Genomic DNA, 18,482 nt, shown 5'->3' with positions numbered 1-18,482 from the left:
AAGATCTGTAGTGTACGCCTTTAACCACTTCATGCCGGGGCATTTTTCAACGTTGAGGATGCTGGGCCGGCATGACTATCATTTTTTCCGTTTTCAAAATCCTTCAACAATTCATCATTCCATTTAACAGTCGTTTATAGCCGAACAGAGTAATCTTTAGGCGCTGCTCTAAGTTGACAAGTGACCTTCATTGACGCCCGAATATTTCGGCCAGGCCTGCAGCTTTGTAAACAGAGCCCAGATTGTGCGGTGTTATACAACTGTCTTTTGTTCACGAACCTGGCTCAGTGCACTGCTGACCTCTTTTCAATAGGGGCCAGATTAGCATGCAGCCGTGCTGTGTGGCTCATCGCTGCGATGGTGGAGAGCTTTTGTCCCCGGTGGTAATCCGCTTGCTCTAAATACCCCAAACCCTGGTATACGGTTTCAAAATAACGCTGGATTATCACCACTTTTGAGAGTGAAAAATGCCGGTAATGCCCAGCAGCCTGGTCTTTTGTTTGGAGTACGGTCTTTTGTTACAGGACCCTGTTTCCTTTGTCCGAGTTCGGAGACCCCGGCCACACATATAAACCATACAGCTCTGATTTCAGAGTCCCCGGCTGGTAGTGGTTAACGTATATGCATAAGATGTAAAATGGAAACTGTAGGCAGTTATCAGTTTGAATTGTCACTCATACTTGCACTTAGTACATGTAAGTCTATGATAAATTGCTCATTTATCTCCGAAGCAGATAAGTGAAGAAAATTGTTGACCAATGTTATCTGAAAGGTAGTTACTGGTTGCTCAAAAGCGGCTCCGGTGACTCAGACTCATGATGTCTGGTTAGTTGGTTGCTTGCTGGTGCCGCTATTGACAAATTGACTGAAATGGCAACTAGTGAAGTATTCGTATGTTTTGCGGTTTCACACTCTACAGAGTTGGGCTTCAAGAGAGTGATGAAGTGTTCCGTGGCGTGGACCTAGTCGATTGGCTGGTTGAAGTTGGCCTAGCTATAGATAGGGAGGCTGCCCTCGTCTACGGCAACAGGCTCCTGATCGGACAGGTCATCGCGCACGCTGACAAGATGCACGGTGGGTTCAGAGACAGCCAAGCTCAGTACGTATTCAACTACAAGGATGACTCTGAGAGTGAAGACCTGCAAGTGGTGATGTAGTCAGCCATCTTGGTGCAGTACCCCGTCCCCAGCTTAAGATCCATGTGAAGTTTTAATAACTGAACATTAAGGCACTAGAGGCTGAAATGAGGCTGGTACCTAAAAACCGAGCAGTACAAAGGTTTCTGAAGGTAATTCTGACAAGTTGGGATGACCATTCAAGAAATCTTACAAATTGTTGCAGGTTCCTTTTGCCATTTGTTTGAATCTTTACAAAGATTTCCACATTTCTGTCCAGTTGTCCTAAGGACATTGTTGACCCTGTGATCTGTCCTGATATTTCATGTGTTGTGTCAAATTGTCATACCTTCGGCACCTTCTTTTACCTAGACAGGTAAACACACTGTGTGTCACATTTGTGCTTGGCATAATTTAGAGACAGGTCATCCATTCTCACGTTGAGCCACCTATTGAAATAAACTGTGACAAGTGAGACATGGCTCATCTCTTGATAGTTGTGACTGGTCTTATGATATGGACTTGACGTCTGTTATGACATCAAATTAAAAACCGGTCTCATCAAGTCAAAGAATGGCTGGCATTCCCTGCAGTTATGCTAGTACCAGTACCAGGGTCCGAATGTACGTGTATATACAGACATTGCAGCTTTGATTTGTACTAATGTTGCTTTTAGTAGCTATTTTTGTTCTATAAGTTTTGCACTTACATGTAAAGAAGCAGGTGTATGCAATATCAAATAAATTTATTTCTTGACATCTCTTGCCCAGAGCATGCATAATGAATACGTTGTAGTTGATAATGATCATATAAAAAAGAGTTCCACACAGGACCCTATTTCTTGTAGCTGGGTCATGCCATGAGGTTGGGGCACAATTTGTGACGGTGTCCTTGTTATATGGGTCACTTTTACCACCTGTCATGACCTGTAGAGTAGGTCATTTACTCTGTAAAAATAACAGAGCAGGGAAATTGCTGTTCATTTTTACGAAACCCAAGTAAAAGTCACAACTTATGCCCCAACCTCATGGAATGACCCAGCTAATACCGGTAGGTTTGGAAACTTTGTCTCCTACCATTGGAAGATATTTGGAGGAAAGCAGTGAGATACACAAGTATCTAAGTGTTTCTCGTGGGAAGCTTTGAAAAAGATGGAAACAACTCATTGATTCTCAATGTTACTTTGTCCTCGAAGTTTGGTGGCTGGTCAAACCGAGATGTGTTTGCCCATACCAATAGCTTCTCACAGAGAAATTTCAAATGAAAGGGTTTAGAGAAAACAAAATCCTCCACATGTACATATGTAAACTGTGCATTAAACGCAGTGTTAAATCCACTTTGGACCATGCTGTCATCAAAAACTCACACAATACTAACTTGTTTGTGAAAAGGATATTAACCATGTTTTGGGCTTGCAATATACTGGAGCAGTTTGAAAACGGAAAAAATGATAGTCATGCCGGCCCAGCATCATCAACATTGAAAAATGCCCCGGCACGAAGTGGTTGATGGGACAAGTTCTTTTGTTAGGGAAATTTGAACCGAGTTGTGGGGACATTTCTGAGTCCCCACAACATTTTCGGTCCCCACAAAACAGGTGAAATGTCAAATGTATGTCCCGAAACTATGGTGCAGGAGAACGTGGTCTTACATGATAGCAAATACTATATTTTAAGGTGGATTTTTGTTGGTTTCCTTCTTTCTTATGCCTCAAAGAACCCTGACCCCAACTTGCCTCTCACCATGTTTTTCAGAGTGAAGGGAACAGTGTATTGGCCTGGGTAAGTCCACCCATTGCCTTTACTGCCTGTGGTCTGTGGATATCTGTGTTGCTCATAACGAATGAGGCTTTTTTTACATCAGTACATACTGTACATGTACATTTAAATGCACCCTTTTGATAAAATTGTAATGGATATGTTTTGTGTAAGGACACTTCCATTTATACACAAATACCAGTTGCTTTTACTTTTACGATATGCTTGCTTATTTGCCTCAAATTATGTGTACTCCAAAAGTATGATACCGCCGTAAGTCAAGCTCAATTCTCAAACAATCCACCTATAGTAAAAGCACCTCTCATCAGTTCAAAGAGCCATAGGGAGTGTTCACTTTGTTGGCAGTGGTATTACTGTAATACATGCATTTCCTAGTTATTCGCGAACCAGTCATGTTCAGTTCTGACCAAAAGAGCTTCCATTGCGAAGAAATTACCCCCTCTGTTGGTCCAGCTCGGGGCTCGTAGTACTCATGCGCATTTGTAAACGGTGTATTTCATGTGCATTGTGCAATAAGCACAAACAGCATTTTGACATTTTACATAGCAGTATTGGTTTTCACCTGTATCCGTATCTTGACAAGGTGAAGTACTTTGCAAGAGATGGTCTCTGCACTTTGGGGCATTACAGTTCAACTTAATTGACAGTCACAGTATTCACACATGCCAGGACCATATGAAGATTGCGTGCCTATGAAATACATCTGTTTTCTTATATGAAGTGACAGCCTCTTTTATCATTGTTCCGTGTGTTGCACTTTTAAGTCAAGTGCATTTATGGTCAGTGACTCATTTTTTGATGATCAAAACTTGATAGTATTAGTGTTATTGTCGAGATCATCATAATACCAGGCACAAGTAACATTGGACAGTGACAAAGGAGTGCTCGCAATGCAGTTCATTTGAAGAGCTTGTGACATGTATTCAGACTGAAGGTCTTATGTTGGTCTTGTAATGATCTTGTGATGGTCTGAACTGCCGCACTGCTCAGTGCAGTGGTCAGTGTACGCCAATTGGTAACCATGGTTCTGCCAGGTTGGCCTCAGAGTAAAGTCACAACTTCAGCCCTATATCATGCTCCATTCGCAGCGTGCTGGGCATGACTTTGTCGAGCGCTAACCAGAGCGCACTTGTGATGCGTCCTCACTCAGCTTTTGCGGGTAGGGTGCCAAGTTTAAATCCTCCAGGCATTGACACAGTAGTTACTCAAAGGCCTAGAGTCAATTTTAAAAAAATACCAAAAACTGCTGTTTATTTCACAGAACTCAAATCTGGATTTTTGGCAGTTACACAGGGATAAGGGATTGTTATAAGAGCAATGGCAAGAATAATTTACTGGAATGAAACATTTTATCCATGTCAGAAGGAAATGATTCTTTCCATTGCAAGAATGTGAAGCTGTGTTTAATACAATACTTGAATAAGATAAACCCCACCTAAATAAGGCCTGTGATACATGCAGCTCCACCAATGTGACAGAAATGTCTTTCATTTTTCAGTCAGCCATGCCATGTACGAGGGTGAATGGTTTACTAATCCACCAATCAAAGGACAAGGACTCTGTCAAACATTGTATAAAATATTTTATTGTTTAATTAATAATTTAATTTCTTTCAAGAATTTGTTTTATATAATGTGCAAAGCACAACGGACAGTTTTTGTCGCTTTAAAGTAATGAACCGTTAAGTCAACCAGTGTTATGTAGATTACCAAAGTGAATATGTCACACGCACAATTATATTTGTTAAAGAGATTATCACAAGAACCAGCGCCTGAATCAAAATGCACATACTCTATTCGTTTGCGCTACACTCCCTAGGCCATATGATGTCACGCTTTGGTGCTCTATGGGACATTTATGTTATTTCAATAAATATAATAATTACTGTGTTGAGAATTTGAAGCAATCTAATTTATAAAATTCCTATTTAATGAAAAGGGTTCAAGTAAAATAATTGAATTGTACTGACATTATTTATTTTAATTACTTTTAACATTCAAAGTACAACATGGTGAGCTACCATTTGAAAACAAAATTGTTGTAGTTTTCATTATTGCAGCAGACGTGGGACTGAAAGATTCAGTTTACATTTGTATCTTCGGAAGAGAAAGATTTTCAGGTGTGTGGATTTTGAAAAACGAATACACTACTGATGCACTTCACTCAGTGGTGTTTTTTGACTTGTAGTCTGTATTTTTGAAATTTCTTTGGCTTTCCAGCTTTCATTCTGGCCAAACTTAAGTTTGTTCATGATTTGGTTTGGGAAACGGCATTTGACTTAATCCTAAATGAACCAGGCTTTTGGGAGCCATCACACAGCTGGGGAGGGACAGATTGCAACCCCCCCCCAAGCTGTCCCATGCCTTATCATTTGAAACTTAACATATGCATGTAAAGACAGTCACACTGATGCCCTACATTATATCAGTGAAGTTTATGACCTCGTGTCAGTCGGTGTGCATTCAGCACACCAATGGGAAATTTATACAATTTTCACTGACCTGTTTAAGCAAAATGGGCATTTTGCAAGAATGTTATTGTCACAAAATTGGTGGCGAGAACCCTTGAAAGCTTAGTGCAGGAAAAGAATTGCACCATAACAATACATGCACTGCAGAGAATGTTGAGGGATGAATTCTGCTCCATCCCTCCTCAGCTCTTTTAGAGAATCTGAGATAACTGAACAGGGCCTAATGTTGATTGAACTGCCAAGATGGAAATGTGTTCAAATTCATATACTAAGCAAAAATCAGCTGCAAACCAGTTACAAAATGTACAGAGCGCATGGCCTTTTTAGTAACTTTGTATTACCAAGCAAATATTTTCTGTGTTTAGCTGCTCTCTGAAGCCTGGTTTCCATGTGGTCGTCTGTAACACAGACAGTCTGCAAGACTGGAAGAGATGGTGCATGATGTCATTCCATCCACAAATTGAAACAAAATGGCATCCGAAGCTCTGTAATTTTTGGCGGGAGATACCCTTTTGACTTTTGACAGATAGACTGTACCACCTCATGGTGCCAAACCTGTACTCCAGTTTCATGCATTTCGTTGATGGTCAGCAATTTAGTTGGTCATAAGGGTGTAAAATTTAAGCATTGAAACAAAAAGGCAAAAGTCTTGGAGCTAAGTGAGAGGGACATCGTCCCACGCTGGTCATGCCAGCATGAGTGTTTGTATGGGGATACCACGGCTACTCGACACCAGACAGTCGGCAAAGTTGAACCTGGCTCAACCTTGCTGATAGTTCGCGGGCTGGTTTGAGTTTGTCTGCCACACCTCCATCTGACATGTTTCTATATGTCTGCATTGCAGTTGACATCCTGATTGCGTTGCTCTCTGCGTTTCTCACGTTGACATGGAAACCAGGCTTGGCATAGGGCCAAGGCCAAGTCTGGCTCTGCTTTCAAACAAGACAACGTTCTATTCTTGGATTATACATATGCAGCACCACATTATTCACCTCTGAGCATATAACTGTTGACAAACAACCTACCTTGATATGTGATTAACTCAAGTTAAAGTGTAAACCAAATTTGTTGCTTTAATAAAACAGGACTTTTTTGACATTATTTTGATGCAAGTCATATGGACTTGTGCTTATAATAAACAATAATTGAAGTCAAGTGTGAATACAATTAAATTATTGGTAATAATACATAAATAACCGATTCACAGTTCCAAGTTTTTGTTTTGTCTGTGTTATACTCTCTGTAAATCGAATCTGTGGCAAATGTAGGACAAGATGGTGGCCCTTAGTGAAAACAAAACTTATGGTCGCTAAGTGCTTTTGACAAATGCAGATAAATGAAAAAGAGTCAAATGAGAGAACTGCATGGAAAAATACCTGCAGTGTTGCTACTAACTTATCAGCACAGAATGTAAATCCATATCAATGTTTGTTATTTACCAGTTACCAACACCTGGACAAAGCAGTCTGCCTCACATCAAGAAGAAAACTAAAAATAGGAAAGGGATACTTGTCAATAAGGAAATCTCATCATTACAAAATATCTCAGTGAGGGAATGACAAATGTACTTTACATAATAAACAATGATACAAAGTGCAATCTATACACGGTAGAAACGCCTTCTGCTGAGGTCTTCATCTGACAGCAAATCCACAGACCCTAATGAGGTCAGACATTGAAGCCCTTTCAAAAGCAGCATTACCTCTTGCCTGCCTTCTTTTTCTTCTTTGGTTTCTTTTTGGGCGAACCCATGGTCACACCACCTGGAAAGAAAAAAATACAATTTAGGTGTACTCTGTAACGGTCAACGTCCTGCCTCCAGAGCTCAGATGTGGAATAAGCGATCTGCCAGCATGTCAGGAGTGTCAATTCTTCAGGGGGCTTAAATAACATTACTGAAATACATTTTAACCATCCAGGGTCAACTGGGGCCATGGCCACCCCCCTCCCCGAAGCCCAAACCAACATTTTTGGGGGCAATTTTCAATTACTGCCTCCTAATTTGTGTGAAAAGCCATACATTTGAACCTTACACCTCAGAAGCCATCAAAAGAAATTTCCTAGTCCCACCTCTCCCCCCCCTTCAATAATTTCGTCCCTCGCCCAAAAAGAATTTTTCTCCAGATCTGCCCTTGAATGTATGTGCACACAGTCACTGTGTTCTGCAGTCACGTGTACGTGACAACTAGGCCACCAGCTGTTATTTCTATCCTGCTATCTTCCTCCCACCTCAGGGGTTTATTCCATACATTTTCTAAAAATGTTGAGGGTGCGGATTTCATGATTAAGAACATAGTAAAAGTTCTCCATGAAACATCCAGTCATTTTAGAGAAATTACATGTTATGATAGATTTGAGAAGTTTTCTTTAAATACACGAATAGATGAAATGTGGCATCGCTTGACAACGGAGGAGAAATATATCCGCAGCAAATCACATGACAATATTTCGCCCATCTGGAGCTGCATATAGTGGAGGTCACGGGTCGCAGTTTGTGGGTGAATTAGGAACAAAAACAGAAATAGACACAATATACATGTACACATACAAGCCCTTGGGTCTCTGAGCTCCAGATACAGAGTTTTAAAACTCCCGCTTTCTGGGAAACACCAGCCTAATAAATGAGCCCACGGGCGAGTTATGTGTTGACAAGTGTTACTCACCCACTATCATGGCCTTGCATGAGACCAGTCATGATGACTTCCTACTAGCTAAGTATTGTGCTCTAAAAGTTAAGCTTCTAGGAAGCTAACCTATGCACAAACGCTGGTATATCAGCCAGTGCATTCAAACTGACATCAATCTAAAATTCTCTTTCCATACTTTTCACAAGAACCTACTTAAATGCATCAGCAAACAGACCACTCATCCATGAAGCTGTATAAAATCAAACAGTTACAAAAGAGTGAGGAGTGACCCTGTTGATGCTGATAACAAATCTCATCCACTCCCTCTTATAAAAATCTAATTCACGGAAGCAATCTTCTTGGAATAATCCTGAAAACCCGTTAGCAAAAGGATAATATGAACTGATTATTCCTTGAACCTTGCTTGCACAGACCGGTTTCCCTTCGTTTCTTAGTTACAGAAACAATTACTCAAACTTGAGAAACCAGTCCGGAAAACCCAAATTCATGGTGGAGCCCAACTCCACTCCACCAAATTTAAGACACCAAATTTAAGACGTAGAAGCATGATTAATTATGTATGATTAATTTTAGATTTTTTTTTTACCTGCCCAACGTGTATTTTAACACTGCCCCCGAAGGCTTGTGAAAAAACCACAAGTGTACATGTACTCGGGTGGGACTTGAACCCACGACCTCCTGCTTACTAGTGCAGATGTCTTAACCACTCGACCACCGAGCTTGCCGGTGTCTGCTGGCTGGTTTGAATCAGATGTAGCAGCGGGTACCCTGAACAACTATTTCAAGGATGGATTTGCGCCAGGGAGTTTTAAATTAATTTGGGGCAGTTCTTGTGGAGAACTTTTACTGTGAAGCAGGAAACGTGTTAAATTTACAAAATATACTAGACCCCGGAGGTAGGAGCGAAACTCATTTTGCACACATAATTTGAGCTTCAGCCTATGGCCTATTGGCAAATCACACAGCAAGATAGAAGTTCAAACAGAAAAGTAATCGTAGAAAACTAGGACAGCGACACCACTAATCTCCTTGTCAAAAAAAACAAATCAAGACCATTGGCGGTAAGAAGGGAAGTTTAATCTAACTGATTAAGGAACACTAATTTTTATACAGATTTCATTGAATGAGGAGAGTGGTTGTGTCCAGTTCCCTCCACAAATGCTAATGAAGAGATTGAGAACCTGTGCATACAAGAGTACCATCACTCTTGTGCACAGCTCTGGGATGGCCAAAGTTGGGAACATAAGATCTGTAGTCTTTGTGACGTCAGGTGTCCAGTCTAGTTTGTCCCACACAGATCATGTCTGTCACATGTGAATTCCCTCTTTTTTCCCACACCAATGTATTTCAGTACCTTTTGCATTTTTCCCTGTGTTTTTGGGTGGAAATGTAGCAGGGATCCGACCTGTGGTAATATGTCCCGGAAGATACAAATTGGTATCAAGTGGTAACCATGGGAACTGCTGTGGTGGACAGGATTGCATCATTGGTAGTTGGCTGTAGCTCTTGTGCAAGTCAAAGACAGATCTGCAAGACAGTATGATTAACAAATAGATTAACTGACAAAAATCCTTAAAAATTTAGCTGCTGAGAGCACTCCCTAGGCATTAATAACCAACAAAATATTGAAATTTTCCTAATGTCCATCAAACAACCTTCACAAAATTTAGAAAAATATATTTTGGTCAGTCTTTTCCATTTCCTTTTCCATATCCGAGTTCTGATCATAGTTGAATCAACAAACAATATATAACATAAGACTTTTCCAACCAAGCACAGAACCCAATGCTTCTCTCCAGTTAGGAGTTCCTGAATAGTGAGGGCAGATGTGTTAATAATGACATCCCCCCCCTTTTTTTTAACTGTCGGCAATGGTAGCATCAAGCTGGAAAAGGTGACACTGACTTTCTCCCAATGGAGAGATTTACACATAAGCTTGACTGAATGTAATGGTGCAGTTTATAGTAAGTAATCTTCAAATCCCACACACGGTCTTCACAAATTACTGATGGAGACACACGGGGGATCTGCTTGAAATACCTTTTGGCTGTGGGGGTAGCAGTCTGCAAGATACAGGCATGCATGTCGCCGGCAGAGTGGCACAACAGATAGGGTCCCTCAGGAAGACTGTAATCATCACACAAAGATGAACAGACAAGGTTATAATGTCCAAGTGGTGGGAATGCTCAGGTTCAAGGGTTTGTGCTTTTGGAGGTCTCGCATGGTGGAGAGCGCAAAGCTAGGAAAGATTTGCAGATACACCATGTAAAAGACCACAGCGTTTCTAAGAACGTTTTAGAAATGAGTGGAATCGGCTTTAGACTTTGGTTTTGCTGGTTCCAGCCATTTTGAAGCAGCGTTCGAAACCAAATGTTCAAGCTCTGACTGGAACCAGCGAAACCGCTGTCTGAGCCAAATCCACTCGTTATGAAAATGCACTAAGAGTGAGAGTTATTAACCACTTGCCGCCGGGGTTCCCGGCATGGGAGACCTTGGCCATATATATGCAAGGCAGGGGTGCCCAAAATCAGAACTTTTTTAAAAATAAAGTTGCTGGGCATTTTTAGAGAAAGTTCACTTGCTGTCAGTCCAAAGTTTAGGCCACCAGCAGAGGTAATTCCATCACTGATGGGCAACAATAGGTTCCCAGGGCTGGGTTCCATTTATTCATGGCCGGGGTAATCCGTCATTGTTTTGAAACAGTACCACTGTTCGCCGCTGCCAGTGCCGGCGGATTATCAGCGGAGACAAGAAGTGCTCCAACACTCCAGCGATGAGTGATACAATGCCACTGCGTGCAGGTGGAATCTTGCCGCATTAGTAAAGACAACACCACCGTCCAGCAACACACTGGCCCGATTTCCGGAACGAAGAGGAAATTATGCAACACCGCACAATGGGCTCTTTACTGGGCGGCAGGCATGGTTCCAATACTCATGCATCAATGGAGGTTGCTTGTCAGATAAGACTCGCCCCAAGACAGTCATTCGTTTGGGTGTAAGCGTAAATGATATTGAAGATATGAATTTTTGAAGAATTTTGAAACCAGAAAGTCATGAAAACTCGCCTGGCAGCGGGTCGTGCATGCCGCTAAATCCACACGGCATGAAGTGGTTAATTTTCATTTCCTGTATTTCGCAGTGTATTGGAAAATACCTGTCTTAGAGACATGAACAACACATAGAGTGCCTTACTGGGTCAGGTGGTAATGGTACTTTATAATAGGGCATTTGTCAAGAGGTTTTTATAGGAGGGCACTGTAAGAATGAATTCAGTTTCAGCTGAATCGTTTTCAAGACAAAGCTCAACACCATCACTATGGTGGCCATCTGGCCAAGTGGTTGGGGTCTGTAGCTTCTAATCACACATGGAGAGTCAGGGGTTCGAATCCAGCTGGTGGCAGCATGCTGTGATCCTAGGCAAGTCACTTTACCCAGACATGCCTCTCTCCACCCAGGAGTAAATGGGTGCCTGTGAAGGCAGACACGGTTATGTTTTAGCTCTTTGCACCTGATCGGGCACATGACACGGCAGCATTGCACTAGTATACTCCCCAGTGAGCTGAGATGGTTTCAGGAAAGTTCAGATGTTGTGAGCCGATGCGCTAGGCTAATTACATTCAGCACATAGGGACTTTATGCACTTTATAAGAGATGTTCATTAACACAGAGATGAGCGCCTACTGTGTTAGGGTGCTGATTTTCAGAACAGTTTTATTGGCTTCTCTCTATTTTTCCAAAATTTTTGAGGAATAAAAAGGAAGGTACATTTATTTGACAATGCCAGAATCAGCTCATGGGTAATCATGTAATCTTAACAGTGCAAGTCACAAAAACGTCTGGATCCCTTTCTACAGAATATCAAAGAAACAGGACATAAACTTCGATCATTACCTGGCCAACTTGTCAAGGACTTGGAACATCATCTTTAAACACCGAGATGGTCTGTGGGTGAAGAAATGAATCTGATATCATTTGGTTAAAGAGCGCCTCTCAAAAACATGTTTTGTCTAATTTTTACCTGTTCAAATAAATTTGGAAGCATCCAAATCGAACGCAGTGTCATTTGTCTTCAGAGCCCAACTATAACAAGCTAAAAACAGCTTTTTTCTGTTCATGCCAAGATGCGAATTCTGAATGTAGATTGCTTCATTCGGAGAAAACAGAGAAAACGAGGGGAACACTCGCCATGTGTTCGTTGTGGATAAACCCTTGTGCATGCCAAACAATGTATGTAGCCATTGTTTGGCTGCAAACACAGGGCGAGGGTTCCCCTTGTTTTCTCCTCAATGACACAATCTACATTCAGAATTCGCATCTTGGCATGAACAGAAAAAAGCCCTTATAGCTTGTTAAACATATAGTTGTGCTCTGAAGACAAATGATTTATTTGAACAGATATAATCACAGAAAACATGTTTTACTTAAAGGTGCTCATTAAAATTTACAACAAGGTTCATGTGAGGTATCCCACTACCATCCAATTTAGTTGAATACTGTTTGACTTCAACAGAAAATTTGGAAATTCCAGAATGTAAGTACATGTACTGATTGGAAACGTTAATTTGTTCATCCATGTACCTACATGAAACTGGAGTAGTTGTTAAAACAAAAATAAAATATCAAACAGGAAACCACTAAAGAATACGCATGTCTAGAGATATTTTTTTCGGAACAACATTGTTGCTGGCATTTTTTAGTGTTGCTCATGTCTACTTACTGGAAGGATGGCTGCTCCCAGAGGGCGCTGTTCATGTCAAACTGTTCCAGCATCATTAGGTCAGAGGTCAAGGCATTGACACGGCCTGGATATTGTTAGCATGCAAAGTACACAGTTCAAGATTTCTTGACAGACCCTTTTCGCATTGCCTACTACTGTTCATATGCAGGCAGTCAAAGTATGCAGAAATGTCACCCTACAGGTAGCCAGTGTTTATTATTTGGCGTTTTGCTGTGAGAGTTGAATGAGATTTCTTAGCACTTAATTCGCTAATTCTTTTGCTTTTTACACACAGCCAACTATAGTTCCACCAGCCCCTGCAGGCAAACATATGGCCAATGTAAAAAGGAGTAGACCCAACTGGACGTCCATTTTTTATGGTACATTGAAACATAATCACTGGAACTGATTTGTTTACAAAGTTTTCATACAATTGGGAAAAAATAAATTGTATCACCACGCCAATGGGAGAAAAATAAACGGCTTGACTTTGATCTGGTCACACCCTCAATGAAACTGATGACTTGGGTCATTCAAATTGGTTACCTTGAATGACCTTTGACCCTGGCTGCAGCAGCAGACTCATCCAGAGCTTGATGAGTTCACTCATGCTGATCTGCTCGTAGCCAAAATGGGGCTGGTATTCCAACTTAGGCAGGATGGTCGCAACTTGCATCTGGATGTGGGAATGCAAGTATTAAAAGTGAATCAAGTCATAGTGGCCAAAAATGCACCGATTAGAAAAATAAATGTTCTGATCCCACGAAAGTGTGTCTCACAGCCATTTTCTTTTCAACCTACATGTACTACTGACAATCAACTATTGGCCAATTTAAATGGTCATTAGATGTATTCATGCTGTCAAATAATGATGCCAGTCTTTAAGAGTGCATACTCAACAAGTACGTCAGCAATCATTCAAGAACCTCAATATGAAGGTCCAAACTATCAGCCCACCCCATTCACAGAAAATGAACATGTTCAAATCGACATGACATCACCGGGTGCTTTGTTCTAAAATGACCTTGCCTTTGAAAACACTGAGCTGGCTCATTAACTACAAACTTGATTACCTTGTTGAGATTACTCTCAGCGTAGTTGGCAGTGACAGCATCAATGTTGTTTTTAATGACCAGCAAGTGACGTCCAAACCTCCATAAGCTGTAGTCAATACTCCCCTTTGATGGCATCTTGTAATCTGAGGCATCTTCTAAGCATCCATCCCCTTGTGCGTTCATCTGCATGCTTCCAACAGGAGCACTGACTGGGGGCTGGGGAGGAGACTGGTGGGTAGCCTTGCTACTGTGTAATCGCTCTTGGAGTTTGAGAATAGAGTCAACTGTAGACTCCGCTCCAGTCTTCATCTCTTCAGCTTGCAGAACATGTCTTTTGTTGAGTGCATGGCTTTTCCTTGGGCTTCTACTCTCGTGTTCATTGAATTTTGCAGAGTCTTTGTGAGACTTCCACGGCATAGTTTGGTTTTCCTCTGGGACAACTGCATTGAAAGCTTCTTGCTGTTCTTTTGTGACAACCTCATCCTGAATGTCATCTAGTTCACTTGTAGGTATTTCCGTTGAGGTCAGGGATTTATCTACACTATCATTCCCACCGGCTCTCAGCTCTCTTCTTGGTATTTCTGGTCCAGGAACCACTTGTTGATCTTGATTTCCCGACCCACTAGACTTTGATCTGAGATTATATCTCATGCAAGGCTTGTCCTCAGCGACTGAATGGTCTGCAGCACACCGGCCTGCCGTTCTCCTTTTCTTCATTTGCAGAGACTCTGGTGCAGGGGTCAGTGCTTGGCAAGTATTCTTAGTGAAAGAGTCACTAGCAAGTCTCTTCCCCACTAAAAGTGACCCCTTGATGGGGGTAGATGTAGATGCTGGGGGAAAGGACACCCCAGTGGCAAGCCCCTTCTCGTGAGGGGGTGGGGAAAGGGGAGAATCAGGTATAACCCCTCTCGCGGCCTCTCGGGAAGGGATTGCTGGGTAGCTATTTTCCCCACAAACTGGGTCTTCAGAAGTCGGTGCAGGGATTTGAATTTCAGGTAAAACTTCTTTGGGTGTCTTTGACAGTGGTTGATAAAGCAGGGGGGCTTGGCACTTTACATCGGCAGGGGGGTTCTTCTGAAGTCTCAGACTTCTCCTTGGGGTTGGGGCTTCCTCCGATGCCACACCCAAACACACCTCTCGTTTTCTTGCACTTAGTGTCGATCTGACAGAACAACTTTGCTGTGCGTCTTCTGTACCCGCACCTTTCAAATTTTCCCTGCAAGTCTCTTTTCCCTCTTTGCTGATGTCGCGCACTCCAGTTGTTTCTGTCTTACGAGTCAGTTGGCTGTTTGATGGTTTCACGGGAGAATCTGGGCCTGAGGACAGTTCAATCATTAACTCACCTTCAGTGCCATCACTGAGAAAGAGGAGCTCCTCACTTTCGTCCAGAGATTCCCTTTTGATTTGGGGGTCAATGCCAGGTTTGGCGACAGGTTCTTCTGACCCAAAGCTGGCCAATTTGGGCAAAGTTCCTGACGGCTGCATTTGTGATTGTTTGGCCTTCTGAATTCTTACTGCCTGCAGCATCTCAAAACTGTCTGGCAAAACCTCCAGGGCAGCAGAAGACTTAGCTTCTAATGCCCGATTAGTAGTAGACTCTAAGGAACCTTTGGGTGAACCATGTTGGTTTCCATTTAAACTGGTTCCCCCCGTAAACTTGCTCTCTTCTGCATTTGCACCCCTAGTAGCAATCGTTTGGGCATCAGCTGGAAGACAAGCTCTGTCTTTCGTTTCACTTTCTGACAACTTTCTCTCAGCTTTGGCTTTGTGCTGGATTTGAGAGTCCTTTGCACTCCTGAGACGTGACTTTGAAGGCAGGGACCCAAACGTCTCCAGACTTGTCAGGTCAAACTCCAGGTAGTCATCATATTGCTTATCTACCTCCACAGAGGCACTGTCAGGGCCACCAGGTGAAGACAGACCCTCCAGGCCTTCCATCAGGTCAAGTAGTGCCACTCGATGAAATGCTTGGCTGACCTCATGTGGGAAGCTTGAATTTGTCAGAGGATCACTGATATAAACGGTCTTCAGCGTTGAATCAGTGTCTGCAATACAAATCAAAAAGCCAATAGTCATGGACACATGATTTCAACTGCATGACTGTGAGCAGTGTATGGTCTTGTTTCTAAACAGATTCAACCTCTACTATTAACAGGTGTCCATGGCAGCGCATTTTACAATTCTTCCCCTAAAATCCAGAACTGCAAAGTCAAGTTGAAATGCTGGTTATTACTCTTTAAAACTCTTTAAAACTGACCCTTGGGGCCTTTCATTCAAGATCCCTGTATATTACCATGTTATCCAGCATGAAGTGGTTAAACTTCATGTGCAAGCATTCTTACAGGTAACAAGATACCATAGGTCAAGGTGGCATTCAACTTGCACAAACAACGTCTTGCAAGTATGATATACAAAAGTAACGGCTTCTAATTTTAGTTGCAACATTATTTTCTACCCACTGAATATAATAGCGGTTCTGTTTAAAGCCTTACCTGCCGTTTTAGCCAACTTGATCTGCACTGGAATACGCCAGTTTTTGTCATACTCAGGGGCATGGTTGTCAGCGAGGGTTGCCAGGGCTGCAGTTGCTATGACAATGTTTGCCTGGTACTTGGCAGCCAACTTTACTGCATTCTCATCACTGCTCAGCTCCTGCAGGTTATGAGTAAAAAAAATTACTCAAAATGTCCTGTTAACCTTTTAACTGGTATCAGCACAGGTGCATATGTCTCCCATCATGATGCAGGGCATGCTCTGGAGGTATGCTCAAATAAAAATGTCAAACAAACTCTTCACCTGTGACAAGTTTTGTTTTTTTAATGGAGAGGTTGTAAATGGCCAGAAAGCTCCTGCTCCTAAACCAACAGCTTGATAAGGCCACATGCATTATCAAAGTTACAATTCTCTCGATTTGCCAGCAAATGATCAAAAAGTTATTGCTTGGAACTGTTTTTCATCTTCTATTGCGAACAGCCTCAGAATACATGTTGCTTTTGTCTCATAGTTAGGAGGCCACCAGTTCAAGATTTGTATGACCTTTCTCACTCTATTGGACATGTTCCTGTTTGAAATTGTGAGACTACATGTACATGTATGTCCAAGAGCAACATTCGCTGCAACACCTGGCCACGGCGACACACTCACACTCATCAACCTCCACAGACTTGTTTGAGCCTCGGTGTGCGTACAAAGTCTCTGGGAATCACTCAAGCATGGAGACAAGTATATACACTGTAGATGTCACCCAGAAATGCAAACAGAATTTGCCAAAACATATTTAAACATCCTCCATGTTACAACACAGGCAATCCCTATATGTTTACATGTAATCTTGCATGAAGTGGTCATACAATGGCTACTTTACCATTCCCATGTCCTTTGTGGTGCTTATGTCTCTGCCATTTGCCTTCTTTTGATGACCATATCTGCTAGAAGCTAGTATTAGGTTTTGATTGACCTTGCTATCGAGAGTAGTCTGGTCAACAACTCGTGGCTGGCCCTGGTTTAAGAGAGGACAAGAGATACTGTAGGCAGCTACATGTACAATTGACTTCCTGTATCTTATATACATCAATGCACAGCTGTTAACTCTTCGTGTAAAGGCAGGCTCCTACTACGGACAAATGTGAAAGTGAAGCCAATTTGAAGTCATGAAACCATTGCAGCAACTTTTGTTTGAGCTGAAGTATGTTCAAGTTTGGCAAATTTGCCACACAAAGATTTGATCTGATGTCACAAATTCGCATTTGTACTCACTATGGCACCAAGTATGAACTGACCTTACGTACATGTAACTACCAAAACTATATGCGTACATGTAGCTAGTGTTTCCCAAAAGGCTTGGATCCAAACATTCCCCTTTCTGAATCACTTGCTTTACTATTTGACCATCAAGACTACAGGTACCTTGGTCATATGCTAAGGCCGTGCATGGTTCAAGTCCCACTTGGGACAGCCTCTTTTTTTTGCAAGCTTTTTTGGGCAGCACTGTGTAAATATTGCTAATGACACTTTACTGGTGAAGAGAAAATGCCAGCATGAAAATTTCCATCTCTTGGATAACAAAGAATTTATTTGTACAGCAGTAAGCAAAGTATAGGTATAAAAAATGCACCATCATTTCAACAACACATTCAAGCAACAGTCAAAAATGGCCATCAAGTATCAAAACGCTCAAATTTTTGACTGGTGGTTTCTTCCACAGAATAACACTTTTTAAGGTTCCAGGCTGGTGGTGGTTAAAAAAATCTGCTTTACATGCAGGCACATTTTTAGCAGACCAAACCGACAACTTCTGCATGCAGCCTTGGCAATGGTGAAAGAAATCCCTGTCAGATTGCAGAGTTCAATGCAAGTGTTTTCAAAAGGCACCATGCACAAGACCATGCACAAGACCATGCACAAGGCCAGACACAAGACCATGCACAAGACCATCACAAGACCAGACACAAGACCATGCACAAGACCATGCACAAGGCCAGACACAAGACCATGCACAAGACCATGCACAAGGCCAGACACAAGACCATGCACAAGACCATGCACAAGGCCATCACAAGACCAGACACAAGACCATGCACAAGACCATGCACAAGACCATGCACAAGGCCAGACACAAGACCATGCACAAGACCATGCACAAGGCCAGACACAAGACCATGCACAAGACCATCACAAGACCAGACACAAGACCATGC

At 42.1% G+C, this 18,482-nt stretch overlaps 2 protein-coding genes across 12 annotated transcripts in view; one reads left to right on the top strand and one right to left on the bottom strand.

The window, feature by feature from the left end:
- LOC110986415 (lysosomal cholesterol signaling protein-like) overlaps positions 1-5,073 on the top strand; it is a 32,078-nt gene extending 27,005 nt beyond the window's left edge. For both annotated transcript variants that reach the window (XM_087147658.1, XM_022248261.2), the window contains one exon: positions 920-5,073. In XM_087147658.1, the coding sequence (XP_087003784.1) occupies positions 920-1,157 (238 nt within the window). In that variant the 3' untranslated portion in view covers positions 1,158-5,073. The remainder of the gene's footprint in view (positions 1-919) is intronic.
- Positions 4,459-18,482, bottom strand: part of LOC110986403 (little elongation complex subunit 2-like) — a 32,917-nt gene continuing 18,893 nt past the window's right edge. For all 10 annotated transcript variants that reach the window (XM_087147648.1, XM_087147657.1, XM_087147651.1 and 7 more), the window contains 9 exons: positions 17,150-17,284; positions 16,278-16,437; positions 13,804-15,830; positions 13,277-13,406; positions 12,731-12,815; positions 11,905-11,955; positions 10,052-10,138; positions 9,366-9,538; positions 4,459-7,126 (listed from right to left, as the gene is read on the bottom strand). In XM_087147648.1, the coding sequence (XP_087003774.1) occupies positions 7,062-7,126; positions 9,366-9,538; positions 10,052-10,138; positions 11,905-11,955; positions 12,731-12,815; positions 13,277-13,406; positions 13,804-15,830; positions 16,278-16,437; positions 17,150-17,284 (2,913 nt within the window). In that variant the 3' untranslated portion in view covers positions 4,459-7,061. The remainder of the gene's footprint in view (positions 7,127-9,365; positions 9,539-10,051; positions 10,139-11,904; positions 11,956-12,730; positions 12,816-13,276; positions 13,407-13,803; positions 15,831-16,277; positions 16,438-17,149; positions 17,285-18,482) is intronic.

The sequence above is a fragment of the Acanthaster planci genome, linkage group LG17 (assembly GCF_054643075.1).
Source record: "Acanthaster planci isolate LZ-2023a linkage group LG17, COTS_SCS, whole genome shotgun sequence".
NCBI lineage: Eukaryota > Metazoa > Echinodermata > Asteroidea > Valvatida > Acanthasteridae > Acanthaster > Acanthaster planci.
This window is presented reverse-complemented; position numbering and strand designations above follow the sequence as displayed.